We start from the raw sequence: 17,662 nt of genomic DNA, 5'->3' as shown, positions 1-17,662 counted from the left end.
GTGTAGTGGCTACAATGGAGGGGTATAACAGAAACACAGATGGGCTGAGAGCGAGAGAGAGAGAGAGAGCAAGAGAGAGAGAGAGAGAGAGAGAGAGAGAGAGAGAGAGAGAGCAAGCACTGGCCTCCAACAGGTGCCACTTACCCCACTGGATCATCAGCAGAGTCGTCACACCTGAAGTAATCCAAGAAAAGAAGACAGATATCACAAGGTCATTCTCAGGGCCACAGGCCAGGCCTCACGTGTTGGTAGAGGCAAGGCAGCGGCAGGTGGCCAAGTAAAGATGATGTCACACAAGTCACACTTTCTCCTTCCAGAGAAGACCCAGAGGAAACTGCTCAGCCAGGGCCCGCTTCTGTTCAGACTTTATCCTGGAAACTGGGAGTTTTCCCAATTCTGGGGCTGCTCTAGAGTCTCAGTGGAGGGCAGCATGGATCTAGGAAGGTGATGGGAAACCAGCAGACCTGGTATGCAGAGAAAAAGCGCCTCTGTGGAAGAGATGGAGAACCCACCCCAGGGCTATGAAGAGCCCCCCTAGAAGGGCTGAGCAGGAGACCCCATCTTCTGACCCCCTGGTCCCAAAGGTTCACATTCCTACCACTTGTCACCAGAGGCTAACGCTGTTCCCAGCAGCCTTGGAGACCCAGAGCTGGCAGACTCCTTCAAAAAAGTTGTTTACACCGTTCTGGTGACCTAATAAAAAAAATCTGCATGGAATCGTCAAGAAAAGGCTAGGGAGATGACTTGGTGGTTATGGGCACTTTCTGCTCTTGCAGAGAAGCTGGGTTCAGCCCCAGCACCCGTATCAGGTGTCTCTGAAACACCTGTAACTCCAGTCAAAGTGACCTGATGTCCTCTTCTGGCTACTATGGGCACCTGGATGCATGCGGTATACATAAACTCACCCAGGCGCGGGCGCGCGCGCGCACGCACACACACACACACACACACACACACACACACAAATACACGCACGCGTGCGCACACACACACACGATATATATATATATATTAGACATATATAAAATACTATTTTCGTAAGAACATCTAGAGTTCTTCGCCCTCAGGCTGCCTTCCTGGAGGACTAGCAATATAAAGTTAGGGAAGGTGATGGTTGGCTGGTGCTTCTCGGACTAAATACTCAGGAGGGAAACAAACAACACAGCAACAACAGCAAACGCCCAGCGAAGGGGCCCACTGACTGCATTTCCAGAACAGGGTCTATGCCTTCCGGAACACACACCCTTGAGCTGAAAACAACAGTCAAGCCAGGAGTCAGGGCCAGGTAGAACGAAGCAAAGTTCTCCTTTCGCTTCCTTATCTGAGGGAGCCACAGGCTCCTGCACTCTCGGCTCTTGAGGCCCAGCCCACTTTCCCTGTCCAAGGTACGCACCTGCCAAGGCCAGGGACTGCACCATGACCCTGCCTCCAGCAGATAGAGCTCTGTGAGGAGCGGCTCCACAGGTCCTGCTCTGCTCTCCTCAGGCTGGCCTGCTGCCACACAGCCAGAAATGTTGAAATGGATACCTGAGGGAGGAGAAAGAGAGAGAGAGAGGGAGGAGAGCTGCGGGTAGCGAAATCCAGTGCTCTGGGTTGAACAAGCCGGACACCGTGGTCTTTAGCAATTCTTGCTTTTCTGCAATGATTTAAGGGTGAAACTTGGGCTTTTGCTATTGCCGAACCAGGAGGCAGAGAGAAGAAAGTGGGAAGGGCCCACGGTCTTCCTGCCACAGACCAGCCTGACTCTACTCTTTGTGTGGGTTGGTGGGACCATGTGCGGCCCCAAGCTGCATGGGGCCCACCCGCTTGGGGCCCAGGAGAAGACAAGCGACTCAGGGCAGGGCAGTTGTGGGCTAGATCAGCTCTCCCGCTCCTTTACAGCCTTCTTTTGAACTTAGCTCCTCCCTCTGTAAGATCATCAGCTCACAAAGATAAGCTATTTTCTTTCAACATCATTTTTGGCTCTCTATGGGGTACTAACTGTTAAACTCACGAGAGAGAAAAAAAATCACACCGATTTTTCCATGTTCTGTGACCCAGGTATATGGTGACTTCAATAGGGCCTTATCATCAACTTGCATGGGCCTTTTACTTGATTGTCTGTGGTGTCTTGTGGGGAATTGTCACCCTGTTAAAGGGTCTCACACACACACACACACACACACACACACACACACACACACGGAAGCTTCTACAGTAATGTTTCCATGTGACTTTAAAACAAAATGTCTTTAGTGTTTGTTTTCCTTCCCTGTGTTCCCTACTTTACCCTGTTCTCCACTTCCCTCCCCCAATTTAACCCTTCCTGGTCTACTCTCCCCTTTCTTTCTTTTTTTTTTAAGATCTTTTTTTATTTATTTTACGTATGTGAGTACACTGTAGAGTGAGTACACTGTCGCTGTCTTCAGACACACCAGAAGAAGGTTTCGGATCCCATTACAGATGGTTGTGAGCCACCATGTGGTTGCTGGGAATTGAACTCAGGACCTCTGGAAGAGCAGTCAGTGCTCTTAACCACTGAGCCATCTCTCCAGCCCCCCAAGAGTTTTATACTTTCATTTTTCTTAACATCTGAGTAATATCCCGTTGTGTGAATGTACCACATTTTCACGATTCACTCATCAGTGATGGACACCAAAGTCCTTTCTGTTTCTTGGTGACCATGGTACAGCATCAGTGAGCCCAGAGGAGCAGGTATGTTGTAGGCGCATATGAGAGTCCATTGTATGTGTGCCCAAGAGTGGGCTAGCTGGATCCTGCGGTAAATCTATTTATAGATTTCTGAGGAAGCTCCTCGCTGTTTTCCAGAGTAGCTGCACCAGTTTTCACACGCACCAGCAGTGAATAACTTCCCTTTTCTCCCCAGCCGCGCCAGCATATGCCATCCAGTTTTGTTTTTTCTTCTTTGACTGGCGTAAAAAGAAATCTCAAACTAGTTTTAATTTGCATATCTCTGATGGCTAAGGGTGTTGAGAATTTAAAAAAATATATATTTCTGAGCCATTTGTGTTTCGGCTTCTGAGAACTCTCTATTTAGTCTTATGCACCATTTTAAATCGGGTTGTTTTCTTGATGTTTGATCTTTTGAATTTTTTGTATAGTCTAGACACTAATCCTCAGAGGTATAGCTGGTAAGGATTTCCCCCCCACGTTTTGTAGGCTGCCTTTACGTAAATGCTGGTGTCCTCTGCTGTGAAGAAGGTATTTAGTCATGAGGTACCATTTATTGATTATTGGACTTACATAATGTTTCCACTACCGGGATCTTGTTCAAAAAGTCCTTTCCTGTGCCAGTGTGGTGGGGAGGTGTGTTTCTTGAAAGCAACCAAAAAAGACGGATCCTGTTTTCTTTTTTTTTCTTGGTTCTTTTTTTCGGAGCTGGGGACCGAACCCAGGGCCTTGCGCTTCCTAGGCAAGCGCTCTACCACTGAGCTAAATCCCCAACCCCCGGATTCTGTTTTCTAATTCAAACTGTTAGTTTGTGTCTTTCTGTGGAGGAGTTGAGACCATTGTTAATACTCAGAATTACTGCTGGAAGATGTGAACTACTGCCTGTCACTTTGTGGCTCTTGTGTTTTCTCAGATGTATAAAGAGAACTATAAACACACTCAAGAGGTTACAGGGAACACAAACAACCGAGACAAGCCATGGAAAGATACGTTCTCAGTGCTGGACATGGCTTCCTCTCTACAAGTCCCCTTCCCACACTCATGTCCTTTTGTCTTGTTTTGTGACTCATTTGGCTTAAGGAAGGCCATCTGTGTGACCACTGGTTTAGAACTGTCCTCTGGAGCCTGGTAGACTCATCTGATGACAATGATCGCTCCTTCCTGGGAATCTATCAGTAGCCAATAATTCAGGAGCCTTAAAAGCCCCCCTCCATCCCTGTCTTGACTGATGACAGCCCCAGTTCTGTGCAGGCCCTGGGGAGGCATCTGTAGCTGCCTTGATATTTGATGCATGATACCAGGGCTGAGGCCAGAAGACAGCATTCCATGGCCTTTTCCCTATCTTCCCGTACTCCCCTGTCCACTCCCTGCCCTTCTGTAAAGTTCCCTGAGACTCAGGGCAGTTGCAATGAATGTTCTCGTTAAGGGCGGGCATTCAGCCTTTCCTAGTCTTAGCATCTGGAACAGCATGACTCTCTGCTTTCATCTATGGTGTAAACGCAGAGGTTCAGAAAGCAGTTTCAAGCCATGTCAACTCAGTTACACAACAGCACTAAGTTCCCCCCAGGGTACAAGACTTTCCCTGCCATGGGCTTCTAACCGGATTTATGGAATCAATACTTCAGGTCCAAACAAAGAGCAGGTTATGGAGTTCACTATTTAACTCATGACAGGACCTTAGTGAGTAGATTACCAATGCTGTGTGCAATGTCTGGTGTGTGCATGGATTCCAGGGTCCAGAGGGAAGCTACAACTTCTACAGGACTTAGCGTCTGGGTTAATATGAGTGGTCTGAAGCCTGTGGTACGTTTTCTTGATGGTTGTGGTTGGGCCCAGCCCGCTGTGGGCAGTGCCATCCTTGATCTGGAGGGCATAAGAGAGCAGGCTGAGCAAGACACACTGAGCAAAGCAAGTGAGCAGCACGCCTCCATGGCCTCACTTCCTTTAGTGATGGACAGTGGTGTAGACCTATAAGCCGAGATAAAACCTTTCCTCCTCAAGTTGCTTCTGGTCATGATATATCATTATAGCAACAGAGATGCTAACTAAGCAAGCCCCTTAGTCCCTGAGCTCTGCTTTCTTTGCTCATCAAGAGAATTCTACAGGGCTGGAGAGATGGCTCAGTGGTTAAGAGCACTGGCTGCTCTTCCAGAGGTCCTGAGTTCAAATCCCAGCAGCCACATGGTGGCTCACAACCATCTGTGATGAGATCCAATGCCCCTTCTGGTGTGTCTGAAGACAGGTACATGGTACTTGCATATAATAAATAAAAATATCTTTAAAAGAATTCTACAGAGGAGTGCCGTGAAGGCATGCAAGCTGGTATTCTTCTTTGCTTTGGTGTTGCTGCTTTGCTCTTTGGAGACAGGGTCTCATTGTGTAGCCAAGGCTAACCCAGAACTACTATCCTTCTGTTTCAGCCTCTTGGGTGCAGGGCTTGCAAGAGTATATCACATGGCAGCCACTTCTGCTCACCCTCTGAGGTCATCAGGGATCTGTCACCTCTGAGATAAGCTCCCTTGAAGGTCCTTCAGAAGTTGGTTGAGGAGCGCATGGTGCCCTGTGACTCTGCTTTCCTGTGAACACACAGATTTGTTTCAGTGTTTCTGACTCCGCGTGGGATCCTGGCATTGGCAGAAATGCCTGGGGTTGTGGATGGGAGTGGGGAGGCTAATGGAGGGAGTTTGGTCAGGGTGGGGAACTTCTCTAGGGACTTTTCTTATCTCTCACCTCTATGATGGAATGACTGGTAGCTTTGGGTCACCAAAAAGACCTGACAATGGCGCCTGACTGCAGAGCTGCTCAAGTGTCCCAGCATCCCAGGGCCTCTGCATGCTCCATAGTCACCCACCGTTAGCATCCCCAGCCACCATGGTTAGTCTATCCACTCTTTCCTGTTTTAATTGTTGTTGTTTTCTTCCTTTTTTGTCCGACATCACTTCTTCAAGGGAAAGTGTGTAAAACCTAGTTTAGATGCACACAGGATCCTCTGAGCAGCTCTGCTAAGAATCTATTGTGATTTGGGGGCTCCAAATCACATCTCCTCAATATTAAGGTCGATTAAGTTGCGATAAAGAATCACATACCCTTCTGGAGACTCCTAAGACACACACTAGCCACCCAGAGGAAGTCCGGTCTCCAGACAAGCACCTCAAGAAGTACAAACATGTTTCCTGCACCTGCAAACTCATGCGGGGCAGGGGCCATGGCTCCTATCCTCAATCTCAGCTCTCCGACTACTGAGCCAGGAAATTACACTGGTTCAAAGCTAACCTCAGCTACATAGTGAGTTCAAGGCTAGCTTGGACTACATAGTGAGACCCCATCTTAAATAAAAGAAAACAAATAACAATCCCAGGTGGAACTTCATTTACAAGGAATAAAACCAGGTCAAAGGCTGTCACTGTCACTGCTCAGAACTGATGTTTTGGTTGTTACTCAGAGTACACACACACACACACACACACACACACACACACACAGGTAATAGCCCATCTTTCCTGGAGAAACAAGTGTTATGAAAAACCCTGCATTGCACTAAAAATAAGCATGTTGAGGTGCTTCTGGGAAGCAGCAGGAGAGCGGTATAGCCACTGAGCTCACTAAGAGATTGCATCCAGGCTTTGGCACAGTTCTAGCGTGATCTGTTGGCCATGCCTGCTCCTAACAGATGTCAGTCTGGGTTCAGGATGCAGGAGGAGGGATCATAGCCAGTAAAACAGCTGAGGAGGCGTCCCCAGGAATAACCCAAAATTCCACCCAAGGAAAAGGATCTCAGTCCTCAAACAGGTCACCATCTGTGGAAGACAGATCTCTGGTACCTCTGACATAATCTTCACAGCTCTAATTTCCAGGCCTTGGTTTCCTGGTTCCTTTCTAGGGAAGCCCTCTTTAGCCCTTAAATCTCACAGAGAACCCTCTGGCCATGTCTTGTTCTTCCCCAGTCAGTTACCTCGCACAGCCTTCCCCAACTTCTTTATAACTGTTTAGAACAGCAAAGAAAGCTCTAGTGTTTAGACAGGCAGCATGGGGTGTCCCAGGGGGCTCCCCAAGAAATTACTTTAGGGGCTTTAAACCCTCCCTTCCAATCTATTGGGTTTCCCATTACTCTCCCGAGCTCTTCCCAAACAAATGCAAACACATCTAATGTAAAATAAAAGGAACGTTCAAGACCAGTCCCCAGTCCTGGTGGCAGAACAGCCTTCATGGTTAGCATCCATATTAGCCGGCAGAGTTGGCTGATGGCAGCCTCCTCCTCTGTAAAATGGAGGCAAGACTGTCTTCCTGCTGTGCTATAGACCAAACGGACAAGGTGTGTAAAGGCTTTGTTCCTGGCTAGGACCCGGTCAGGTCTCTGAGATGCTGCAGTTGCCATGTGGTGTCCTACAGCCCCCCACTGGCTACGCTGAAGCATCTCTGTAGTTGAGTTGGCCACACCCAGGGCTGGGCTTATCCTTCTACTCTGTATGCTGTCCTCAGGGGTCAGCAATGGGGTGAGCTCTCAATGGACGTCCTGTAAGTTTTTCTTCCCATGGTGTCAGCTCTTCCCTACCATAGCAAGAGGCATCATCGGACACCCAGTTCCCCAGTCACCTAGTGTATTAGTTAGGGTTTTACTGCTGTGAGCAGACACCATGACCAAGGGAACTCTTATAAGGACAACATTTAATTGGGGCTGGCTTACAGGTTCAGAGGTTCAGTCCATTATCAACAGGGTGGGAACATGGCAGCATCCAGGCAGGCATGGTGCAGGAGGAGCTGAGAGTTCTACATCTTCATCTGAAGGCTACTAACAGAATACTCCCAGGCAGCCAAGATGAGGGTCTTAAAACCCACATGCACAGTGACACACCCACTCCAACAGAGTCACATCTTTTAATAGTGCCACTCCCTGGGCCAACTATATGCCAACTATCACACATAGAAACTCCCTCTTTTCTCCACCCTCAATGGCCAGGTGTTACTAGCTGGCCTATCTCCTCCACCTCCACGATGGTGTCAGCTGGTACCCTGCACACCAACAGAGCCTCTTCTCTGAGTTCCCTCCTTCCTCTCTGCCCTCTGCTGGCACTTCCGGAGCAGCCAGGGTGTCCTTTGAGACACTTTAATCAGACCCTGCCTGATACAGCTTCTTACCATGGCCACCTCAGTGGTGTCCATGGAATTTAGAATAAGACTAGCTCTTTGACCTCATCTCTGGAAAGTTCCAAATATGTTCTTTGAGGAAGCCTTCACACCTGCCCTTGTCACCTCCTGGAATATCATTCCCTGCAATCTTCACACATTTCTCCCTATTCGGGCTCTCCCTGACCACTCATGCATCCATCCATCCACTCACCCACCCACTCACCCACCCACCTATCCACCCACTCATCCATCCATCCATTCACCCATCCATTCACCCATCCATCCATCCATCCATTCATCCATCCATCCATTCATCCATCCATCCATTCATCCATCCATTCATCCATCCATCCATTCATCCATCCATTCATCCATCCATCCATCCATCCATCCATCCATCCATCTACCCTTTCCTACCACCAGAATGTAAGCTTTCTCTTGTTTACAGTCTCTAGTGCCTAGAGTATCTCCCAATGTGTGTTTAATTCATATTTATGGAATAAATAAATAAATGTGGTCCACTGTGATACAATGACATAGCAAGAACGTGTGTTTGAACCCTGCCCTCAGTTACCAGCACAGATCGCCTCACCCTTTGATATTGCCTAAGGGACACAGTCTGAGGTGCAGTTTTGGTTCTGATATTTGGCTTTTGTCCTTGGCTTCTGACACGGTCCCTCGTCACTTGGGATTTCCTGAGTGACAGGAATACTATTTGCTTTAACCAAATGTCCCTTGGTACCCTCCTGTATGGGAACCGGTCACCAGAAAACCCAGTAATAACGGGAAGCTTGCAGTGTTCAAGCCCACACTTCCTTTCTGCACAGGACATTCTAATTTCCATTAAGAAGAAGCAATGGGGGGTAGCAAGATGGCTCAGCAGGCAAGGTACTTGTAGCCAGGCCTGGTGATCTGAGTTCAGTCTCTAAAACTCACCTAGTGGAAGGAGAGAGAGGAGTTGTTCTCTGACCTCCAGAGGAACACCGCAGCAGGCATGCCCTCCTCTAATACATAAGCAGAGATGTTGTCTCAATATATTGCTATGGGGGAAAGAGGTTTGCATTGTGCGTGCAGATTGAACAGGTCTCCTCTACCTGCTCCTGAGTCCCTGGGGTATATAAATCTACTGGGACAGAGCAAATAAAAAATGGGGCAGAAATGTTTAGTGTTTGGAAGGTGGACGTAGAATGAGCAGGTGTGTGTGGCTGAGCAGATCTAGAGAGGCCTCAGGTTATACGGAGAGGTCACAGGCAGCAGGAGAGGGTACGCTGAGGCACCCGGAAAATGCTGAGTCAGCAGAGCTTTAAGGTAGGCTAAAAGGTCACAAGAGGAAACTGTCGGATCCGAGATCTTCTCTACCCACATCAAATACAGGCATAGAGCAGTTTCTGAAGACTTGAATCCTGGCACAAGGCTGAGTGCTGTGTTAGATGCTAGACCAAAGGGAGAATCAGAGGGCAGGAAAACTAAATGTATACTAGCATCCTACCCTCCATTGCAGCCCTAGAAATCCAGGAAAAAGGCTGAAAACATTTCAGTCCAAGAGAAGGCTTACCAAGGCTTTCAGCTGCAAGCTACTGAAATTCAAATGACATTGGCAAGATTCTAACGGAACAGCTCTCTCCTGCCATTCCTATGAGAGGGCCTCAAATAAGGAGTCTCTCAAACCTCCAGATTCCAATGGCTTTGGATGACTCTGTTGCTTACGGGAGGAGAGCCAGGTGTGTGAGGGAGAGCCCCAGACAGAGAACAAACACTCAGAAAGCAACAACTTAGAGAACCCAGAGCAGCACCTGTGAGTGATTCTGAGTTTCTAATCCCAAACAGTCACGCTCTGCTCTGCAGGGGTTAAGGGGGGAGGCGCGTCCTTCAGGCACCTGGGGCCAGCAGTGAAACCATCTATAAAGAGGCAAAAAGGAAAACTCACTTCAGCCAGACTTAGCCAGCCAGGCTGGATCAAACATCTGGAGTCTGATGCCGTGAGGTTACTGTAAGCATATTTAAACACAGTACAATTTAGGAAAGGTTTCCTGGCATAGGACAGTCCCAGGTACAGAAGGAGGCATAATTACATCAAAGCTCCATGTGCGTGTCACTTCATCCAAGATGGCTTCCAGAGCTAGGCCCACATGCTTAACTTAAGGCCTTGGGAAGGATCTGCTGAGATCTTGGTCATACAGAGAGTGTAGAGGTCATTTGCGTTATTAGCCACTCCCAGTCCTTGTTGTGGGAGCTTGGGGGAGCCCCTGGCTATACCCATGATGCAAAGGTAATCTAGACTATTAAGAATATCCAGTCCTGGGGTTGGGGATTTAGCCTAGGAAGCGCAAGGCCCTGGGTTCGGTCCCCAGCTCTGAAAAAAAGAACAAAAAAAAAAAAAAAAGAATATCCAGTCCTGGTTGCAGGGGCTTGATTTGGCCTGTCCCTTCAGATAATACAAAGGTCACCTAGACTGTCAGCCACATCTGGTCCTGGTTGCAGGAGCTTGACATAGTCCTTCAGATAACATAAATTACTGGGCTGTTAAACTTAATGTGTCTGGCTTTTGTCCTTGTTCTTGTCCAAATCCCAGCCTTTTGGGTAGAAAAACTCCCTTTCCTTTGAAAAGACAACAGTGCCTACCTAACATCCCTGATTTCCCTGGTGATCTGAGAGTGCGAGGACCTGCGCGCTCCCAACATTGCTTACGAACAATGAGAATATGTGACTTAACTCTTTAAAATCGCTTTACACTGTCGGGCATGGTGGCACACACCCCCAGTCCCTGCATTCAGGAAGCAGAAACAGGCAGATCTCTAGTATGCATAGCAAGCTCTAGGCCAGCCAGGCTGCATAGTAAGGGCACACCTTAAAGTAAAACACCTTTATACTTACCAGTGGGCTTAAAAATCTCGGTCAAAGAAGATAAATATTAATTAATCCCATAAATAAAATAAAAAACACCTGCTGTCCTTATTTGTCAAACATCTTCTAGGTAAGAGATTATAGCAGTTTGAATTATAGTGGCCTCTATAGGCTTCTAAGTTTGAATATTTGATCCCTGGTTGATGGCACTCTCTGCCTCCTGCTTGCTGTTTGAGATATGAGTTCTCAGCTTTCCCTGCAAACATATCTTTGTTCCACTGGCTGGACTCTAACCCCTAGAATGATAAGACTTATTAAATGATTCGATTTTATAAGTTGCCTTGGTCGTGGTGTGTTATCATAGCAACAGAAAAACAACTAAGAGAGAATTTTGTACTAGAGAGTGGAGTATTGCTATGGCAGACCTGACCGTGGGTATTTTGAGAAGTGTGAAAGACTTTGAACTGAAAAGGTAGGTAGACACTATAAGTGTAGCTTAACGGGCCCTCTCGGCAGAAGCTTGGAAGACGGCAATGCTGGGAGCAGTGTGGACTGTGGGCCCAGTCTAAGAGGTTTCATAGCAGCACAACATCAGAAACTGGGCTAGAGAACGTTTTACGATATTTTGGCCATGTGTCTATTTTCTGCCCTTGCCCTAAGGATTTTCCTCAGGCTAAATTCAAAGTGAATGGACTGACTTCTCTGGCAGAAGGGATTTCAAGACAGCCTCTCGACTCTGTGGCATGGCTTTTAGTAATCACTCTTAGGAAGGTCTATGGTAAAAAAAGAGCCTAGAGCTCAAAAAGAAACACAAAATATACTTTTGTACATTTTTCCTTTGGGGAGAAAAGAGCACTAGGACATTTAGTAGTGGACCTAAGGTGTGATGGTTTGGGTGAGCATAGCTCCTATAGGCTACGGATTTGAATGCTTAGTTGTCTAGTTGGTAGACTATATCACGAAGGATTGGGAAGTGTGGCCTCGTTGAAGGAGATATGTCACTAGGGGTGGGCTTTGAGGTTTCCAAAGCTCATGTTCTCTCTCTCTCTCTCTCTCTCTCTCTCTCTCTCTCTCTCCCCTCCCCACCCCCTCAGGTGAGGGTATAAACTCTTGATTCTGCATCAGTACCAAGCCTGCCGGAAGCCATGCTTCCCACCATAATAATCATGGACTGACTGAAACTGTAGGCAAGTCCCCGACTAAATGTTTTCTTTTATAAGTTGCCTTGGTCATGGGCTCTTGATATAGCAACAGGGAAGTAGCTAGTGCACAAATGCTCTCCAGGCCTTGGAGGCTGTGACAGCTCCCTTCTATTCCTTCGGTATAATATGTGGGATAAACCAACTTGAGAGCAAAGGATGATTTTGGCTCCTGGTTTCGGGGGTTTTGGTCAGGCGGCCCTGCTGTTTGCGATCTGTGGTGATATCACACTTGGTGTAATGGTAAAATGCATGGTAGGGTCACTTCATGACTAGGAGACAAAACAGAGGCAGAGGAAGAGACTGGTGTCCTGCAATTCCCCCAGGGCATGCTGGGACCTTCAGGTGGATTCTGCCTCACCTCTGCTGGAGGTGAAACCTGGAGAAATGATTCATCCTGCTGTCCAAGAGAGTGGAGATCGGTGGGGGTGGGAGGGTGGAATGCAAGGTGGAGAGGTGGGGTTGGGGGGGAGTGGTAATTGTTTGAAATTCTACTTAGAGTGCCTTCTGTGTAAGCTTAGATCTTTCAAAACCTATTTAATAACGACTCTTAAATGCCTCAACCTCCCTTCTAGCCCACCACCCACCAGAGGAAAGGACAGGTTAATAGGAAACAGGGGTTGGGGAACCTGTTTAGAATAGTTCTTTGGGGCGATTCCAATCTTGCAGTCTAGTCCACTAGCAAACACCGAACACGAATCAGCAGCGGCAGTTCAATAAGAGAAACTGAGAGCCTCTACCAACCAGCAAGAGATCAAGCAAGCAGCAAGAAGCCGTCAGAATGTCAGGAGAAGTTATTTGGCGAGTTACTCTCTACAAAGTCACAACAAGCGAAGATCAGTGATGCATTGCAAGGAGAACCAATGCAAGAGCTTCCTCCCACTGTCTGCAGCGTGGGAAGATATTCTTTCTGAACATCACTGTCCCCTTTCACTTGACAGCTTTAACAAAACATCTTCTCACCCGTGTCTCTACTTCAGCAAAACTCACGTGACACAACTGAGTCCCCAAAGAAACCGGAAATTCCCACTTGACTTCTGTATAAAAGTTTGTTCTGTGAGGGACATTATAAGAGCCTTATTTGTTTGGGGCGCAACTGACCAACTCCACCCCCAGCCCCAAACCTTCTTGTCTCATAAAAGGAAACATGAAAACTAAAAAATTCTTTGGACAGTCATGGCTCAGAAATGCAGGTCCTATGCCAGGCATGCTTGCTCAGTGCCTGTAATCCTAGCACGTGAGAAGCAGAGGCAGGAAAATCAGGAGTTCAAGACCAGCCTTGGCTATCAAAACGAAAACAAAACCTAAGAAGGAATTGTTGGAAAAGCTCAGGGACAGTTATAAATATAGCAGGCAGTAAACGGCGCTGGCTCCCTGTCAAGTTAATATAAACTATCACAGTAAAATATTTTTCCAGTTTCTTTTATTTGAAAACATGATGTCTGGCTTTCAACAACAATGAATTCTGCGACATACTAAAAAAAGAAAAGAAAAATACAGTTTAAAAAGCATCAGTCATAGATCATAGTTTAGAAGTTATATACACTTTCATATTCTTAGAAATTATAATATTAATAGCACCACTAATTGGTGCTTTGTATACTTTTCCTAGTAATCTCTAGGTAACAATTAACTCCATTTAGCCCTTCTCTAAATCTATGAATTCAATTTTCTATATATTTTATGTCTTAAAATGGTTTTGTAGAACGTATACAATATTGATTATTTTATGTACATGGGTGCTTTGCCTGCACATACGTATCTTCATTATTTATGTGTAATTTCCTCAGAGGCAAGAAGAGGGCATGAGATCCCCTGGGACTGGAGCCACCGTGTGGGTGCCGGGACTTGAACCCAGGTCCTCTAGAAGAGTGCTTAACTGCTGAGCCATCTCTCCAGACTCTGGCCTATGGATTCTGATCTTTGCTTTAAAATCTTTATCTCTAGCTTTTCCATCTAGAATCGTTTCCTTCTGTCTGAAGAACACCCTTTAATACTTTTTTTTAGTGTAAGTATGCTGGTAAAATAATTCCATTTTCTCATCACATGAAAATGTCCTACTTCGTGTTCTTCTTAAAGCATGTCTCTGCTGAGAATAGAATTACTCTCTCTTGGAACACTAAATATATCATCTTACTGTTCTAACAGCTGTGTTCCTGTGGAAACATTGGCTGTTAGCTTATATCTCCCTCCTTTTTAATAATTTCAAGATTTCATATTCCTTTGTATCTGCTTTACTCTGCTATACAGTGACGGGGCACCTTGTTTCGCTTTGTTTTATTGTTGAGGATTAACCGTGAGCCTCACACACCCGAGGCTTCGTTTGCCCCTCAGCAATGCGTTAAACTCGTGGATCCATGACTTCTCACCTTTCACTTTTAGAGATTTCCCAATCATCCTCTCCTCAGATAATCCGTTTTGAGACAGTATCTTACTCTGTGTTTCATGGTGAACTTGAACTTCTAGCAATCTCCTTACCCCAACCTCCCAAGTACTGTGAGCCACCATGCCTAGTTTTCATACATCTTGGCCTTCACATTCCCTTTTCTCGTCCCTTAATTATATGTTAAAACTTCTCAATTCTCATTTCTGCTTCTTGATCCCCATTTATTCTTCTCCGTTTTTTTTCTTATCTGTGCTTTCTTCTGAGCATTTTTTTCCTGATCTTCCAATTGACTAATTTTCTTCACAACCTCATCTAATCTTCTGCTTAATTCTTTCTCTGAGTTCTTAAACTCCCTTATTTTCTCCCTTTTCAGTCTCTCATTTATTTGGGTCTTTTTCAAGTTGGCTTTGTTTTCTTTTCTTTCTTTCTTTTTTTTTTCTGGAGCTGAGGACTGAACCCAGGACCTTGCGCTTGCTAGGCAAGCGCTCTACCACTGAGCTAGATCCCCAACCCCGGCTTTGTTTTCTTCTAGAAAAGTTCTCTACCCTGACTTGTTTTTCTTGAATACAGTAAGGGCAGTTATTTCAAAGTTGTGTTTCCTATAATTCCTGTGCCTTAAGTCTGTTTCTGTATCTGTTTTTTTTTTTTTTCCGGTTTCTATTGATTTACATTCCTTTTGTGTTTTTGTTTCCTCATGTTACCAGGTTCGACTTTGTATCATTTTTATCTTTTTTTCCTTTGCTGAAGTAAAATTACATATAGTAAAATGTAGCCATCTCTTTCCCTCCCTGCCTACTGGGAATGGAACCCAGAGTCTTGTACGTCCTAGGCAAGCATTCTACAACTAGGTAACACTCCAGCTCTTAATGTATTCATCTTTCTACTTTTGTTGCTGTTTTGAGGCAGGGTCTCACTATGTAGCTCTGGCTGTCCTGGAAGTCACAATGTAGAGAAGGCTGGTCTGAAGCTCACAGAGATCCACCTGCCTCTGCCTTTCAAGTGCTAGGATTAAAGCTATGTACCTAGTTTTGATGTGTTCATCTTAAGTGCACAATTAATTGAATTTAAATAAATGTATACTTTGAGCTAGCTCACATTCCTGAGAAATTATAGAATTCCCCCTTTATTTAAAAAAGTGTATTGTATTTTTATTTATCTTTTTGTCTGCATGCAAGAGTGAAGTACCCACAGAGGCCAGAAGAGGGCATCAGATTCCTTAGAGCTGAAGTTACGGACAGTTGCAGCAGGCTGCTGTGGGTGCTGAGAACTGAGTGCAGGTAATCTACAAGAGTAGTGAGCGTTTTTAGCTCCTGAGCCATTTCTCCAGGACTAGAAAGATTTTATTACCCCATAGTTCTCTGATAGTCTTTCTTCTCAGTTCATCTGTAACCTTTGTATCCTGATCACTAATTTTATTTTCTGTCTATGACAACTTTGTCTGTTTTAAGACAGAATCTTTTTGGAATATTAAGTATGTGCTGTCTGTAAGAGGTTGGTCTGGTGCTGCTGTGTATTCAAATGGTAAATACTGGCCCTCAAGATCTGGTTGTCCCCCAAAGAAATTCTTACGCATAAACCGTGCTCCCCAAGTTAATTGGAAAATAAAAGGCTAAAGCCTGTGATTGAGAAATAGATAGAGGTAGATGGGTTTTCAGTCACCTGACTGGGGTGACTGAAAGGTAGAAGAGGGAAGAAGAGAGAGGAGACCAACGGAGGAGGAAGTCACCATGAAAGGAGACAGACTATGAGGACATGGCCAGGAGAAACAGCGAGTAACAAGGGACATATGTCTGGAATATAAATTAGAATCGCTTCAAAATTTGCCCAATCTAGGCTTACATCTTATAAATAAAATAACCTGGATTATGTGTCTTTTATGTGTGATAACTAGAATTTATAATTCATTTACAGATGTCACTCAGTGTGGGGCATAAACCAAAACCTTTTAATTCCACATTCATTTATTAGACATAAAAGATGGTTTCTAGCCCTCAGAGGTGCACTCCATTGAGAGACTCCACCACCTCTCAGTAAAGCCAGCAGCGGGTAGTGAGCGAAGGCTGTGGTAAGGTCTCTCTTGGCCTGCAGAATCTCAACAAACTTCCTCAAGCTACAACCTAAGGGTACAACCGGTGCCTGTCACAGGAATAGACCACTGCTAATTTCCCCAAACTTGGTATAACTCATGCTGTAGCCCTTGGGAAGGATCCTTCCAGATTGTTGTGCAGAGCAGACAATTCTCTGGGACTCTGCCAAGCAGCCACATGTGGTAGGAAAGATATACTTCCACCTGGGCCACAGGCAAGTTACCTCACAGCTAATTACAAAACTGAACCACAGCTTCCCTCAAGCCTTCCCCAGGCCCCGGTGCTGAAGCTTAGGGGCATGGCGGACAGGAGGTGGTCTTAAACTGCAGCCCAGTCAAGGTTTATGTGGGGAAAGCCTGGAGCTGTAAAAGTCAGAGGGAGAGGAATTAGCCCCATGTTGGTCTGAAGAGCCTGCAGTCTGAAGGAACTGCTTTCCAAAGCTACAATGGGACTTAGAAGCCCCAAATTTCTATGCTAGGTATTAAATTTCATTGTATTGGGGTCTTTGCTCTTTTATCTTTAAGATAAACGTATATTTTATATTAAAAATAAAGGGGAGACACAATGTCACAAGACATCTAATTATGTATAATCTTGCTATACTTACCATCATAAAAATAATAATTATAATATTAAGACAAATAAGGCAAAATAAGACAAATATAAAACAGAAAGAGACTGGGAACTTAGATGCTAGATCACAGGCTACAGAACAGAGGTGAAAGGACCTGGCACCTACAACAACACAGAAGGTAGCTCCAGATGAGGAAAACCCGCAAAGGCTTGAGGAATTAGAGGGGCAACCCACAGAGCTGTAATATATTAAATTAAGAATTCAGAATCTCGGGCTGGGGATTTAGCTCAGTGGTAGAGCGCTTGCCTAGCAAGCGCAAGGCCCTGAGTTTGGTCCTCAGCTCCGGAAAACAAAAAACAAACAGACAAATAAACAAACAGACAAACAAAAAACAAAAAGAAAGAATTCAGAATCTCTGGATACTCTCTTAAAGCAACGTCACACAATATAATTGTGTTTTGTTTTGTAGAGTTGAGATATGTACGTTTATTGACACATCTTGCTATGGATGCATATTGGAAATTCCCATGGGCTTCTGTGTCAAATTCTGAAGGGGATGAGTCTGAGACGGCACACCTATTGGAGACTGTCTTGGAAACGCCTTTGGTGACCCAAGCTGAAGCCACCCAGGCATATGTGTCCATTAGAAGACAACAGCTTTATGAACAATAGGGCACAGAGCCTATTCTGGATATAGGTCACGGTCCTACAGGTCAAGGCATTATGGGAAAACCGAACAAAACTTACAAGGAGGTGCTCATTGAGCAGAAGGAGG

The 17,662-nt window shown here is 45.6% G+C and overlaps 1 protein-coding gene across 6 annotated transcripts in view; it reads right to left on the bottom strand.

Annotated features, from left to right (window-relative positions):
- The window catches only part of Chit1 (chitinase 1), a 47,760-nt gene that overhangs the window by 11,929 nt on the left and 18,169 nt on the right, over positions 1 to 17,662 (bottom strand). The window contains exons 1-4 of one of the 6 annotated variants that reach the window (NM_001270846.1): positions 7,807 to 7,828; positions 5,146 to 5,246; positions 1,394 to 1,527; positions 145 to 174 (exon numbers count right to left, since the gene is read on the bottom strand). In NM_001270846.1, the coding sequence (NP_001257775.1) occupies positions 145 to 174; positions 1,394 to 1,418 (55 nt within the window). In that variant the 5' untranslated portion in view covers positions 1,419 to 1,527; positions 5,146 to 5,246; positions 7,807 to 7,828. Of the gene's footprint in view, positions 1 to 144; positions 175 to 1,393; positions 1,604 to 5,145; positions 5,247 to 7,354; positions 7,829 to 17,662 lie in introns of those variants that run through there. The other 5 variants (NM_001079689.2, NM_001270847.1, NM_001270848.1 and 2 more) reach the window with 5 other exon arrangements.

Source organism: Rattus norvegicus, chromosome 13, assembly GCF_036323735.1.
Source record: "Rattus norvegicus strain BN/NHsdMcwi chromosome 13, GRCr8, whole genome shotgun sequence".
NCBI classification, from domain to species: Eukaryota; Metazoa; Chordata; class Mammalia; order Rodentia; family Muridae; genus Rattus; species Rattus norvegicus.
The sequence above is the reverse complement of the archived record's forward strand: the minus strand, read 5'-3'. Positions and strand labels throughout refer to the sequence as shown.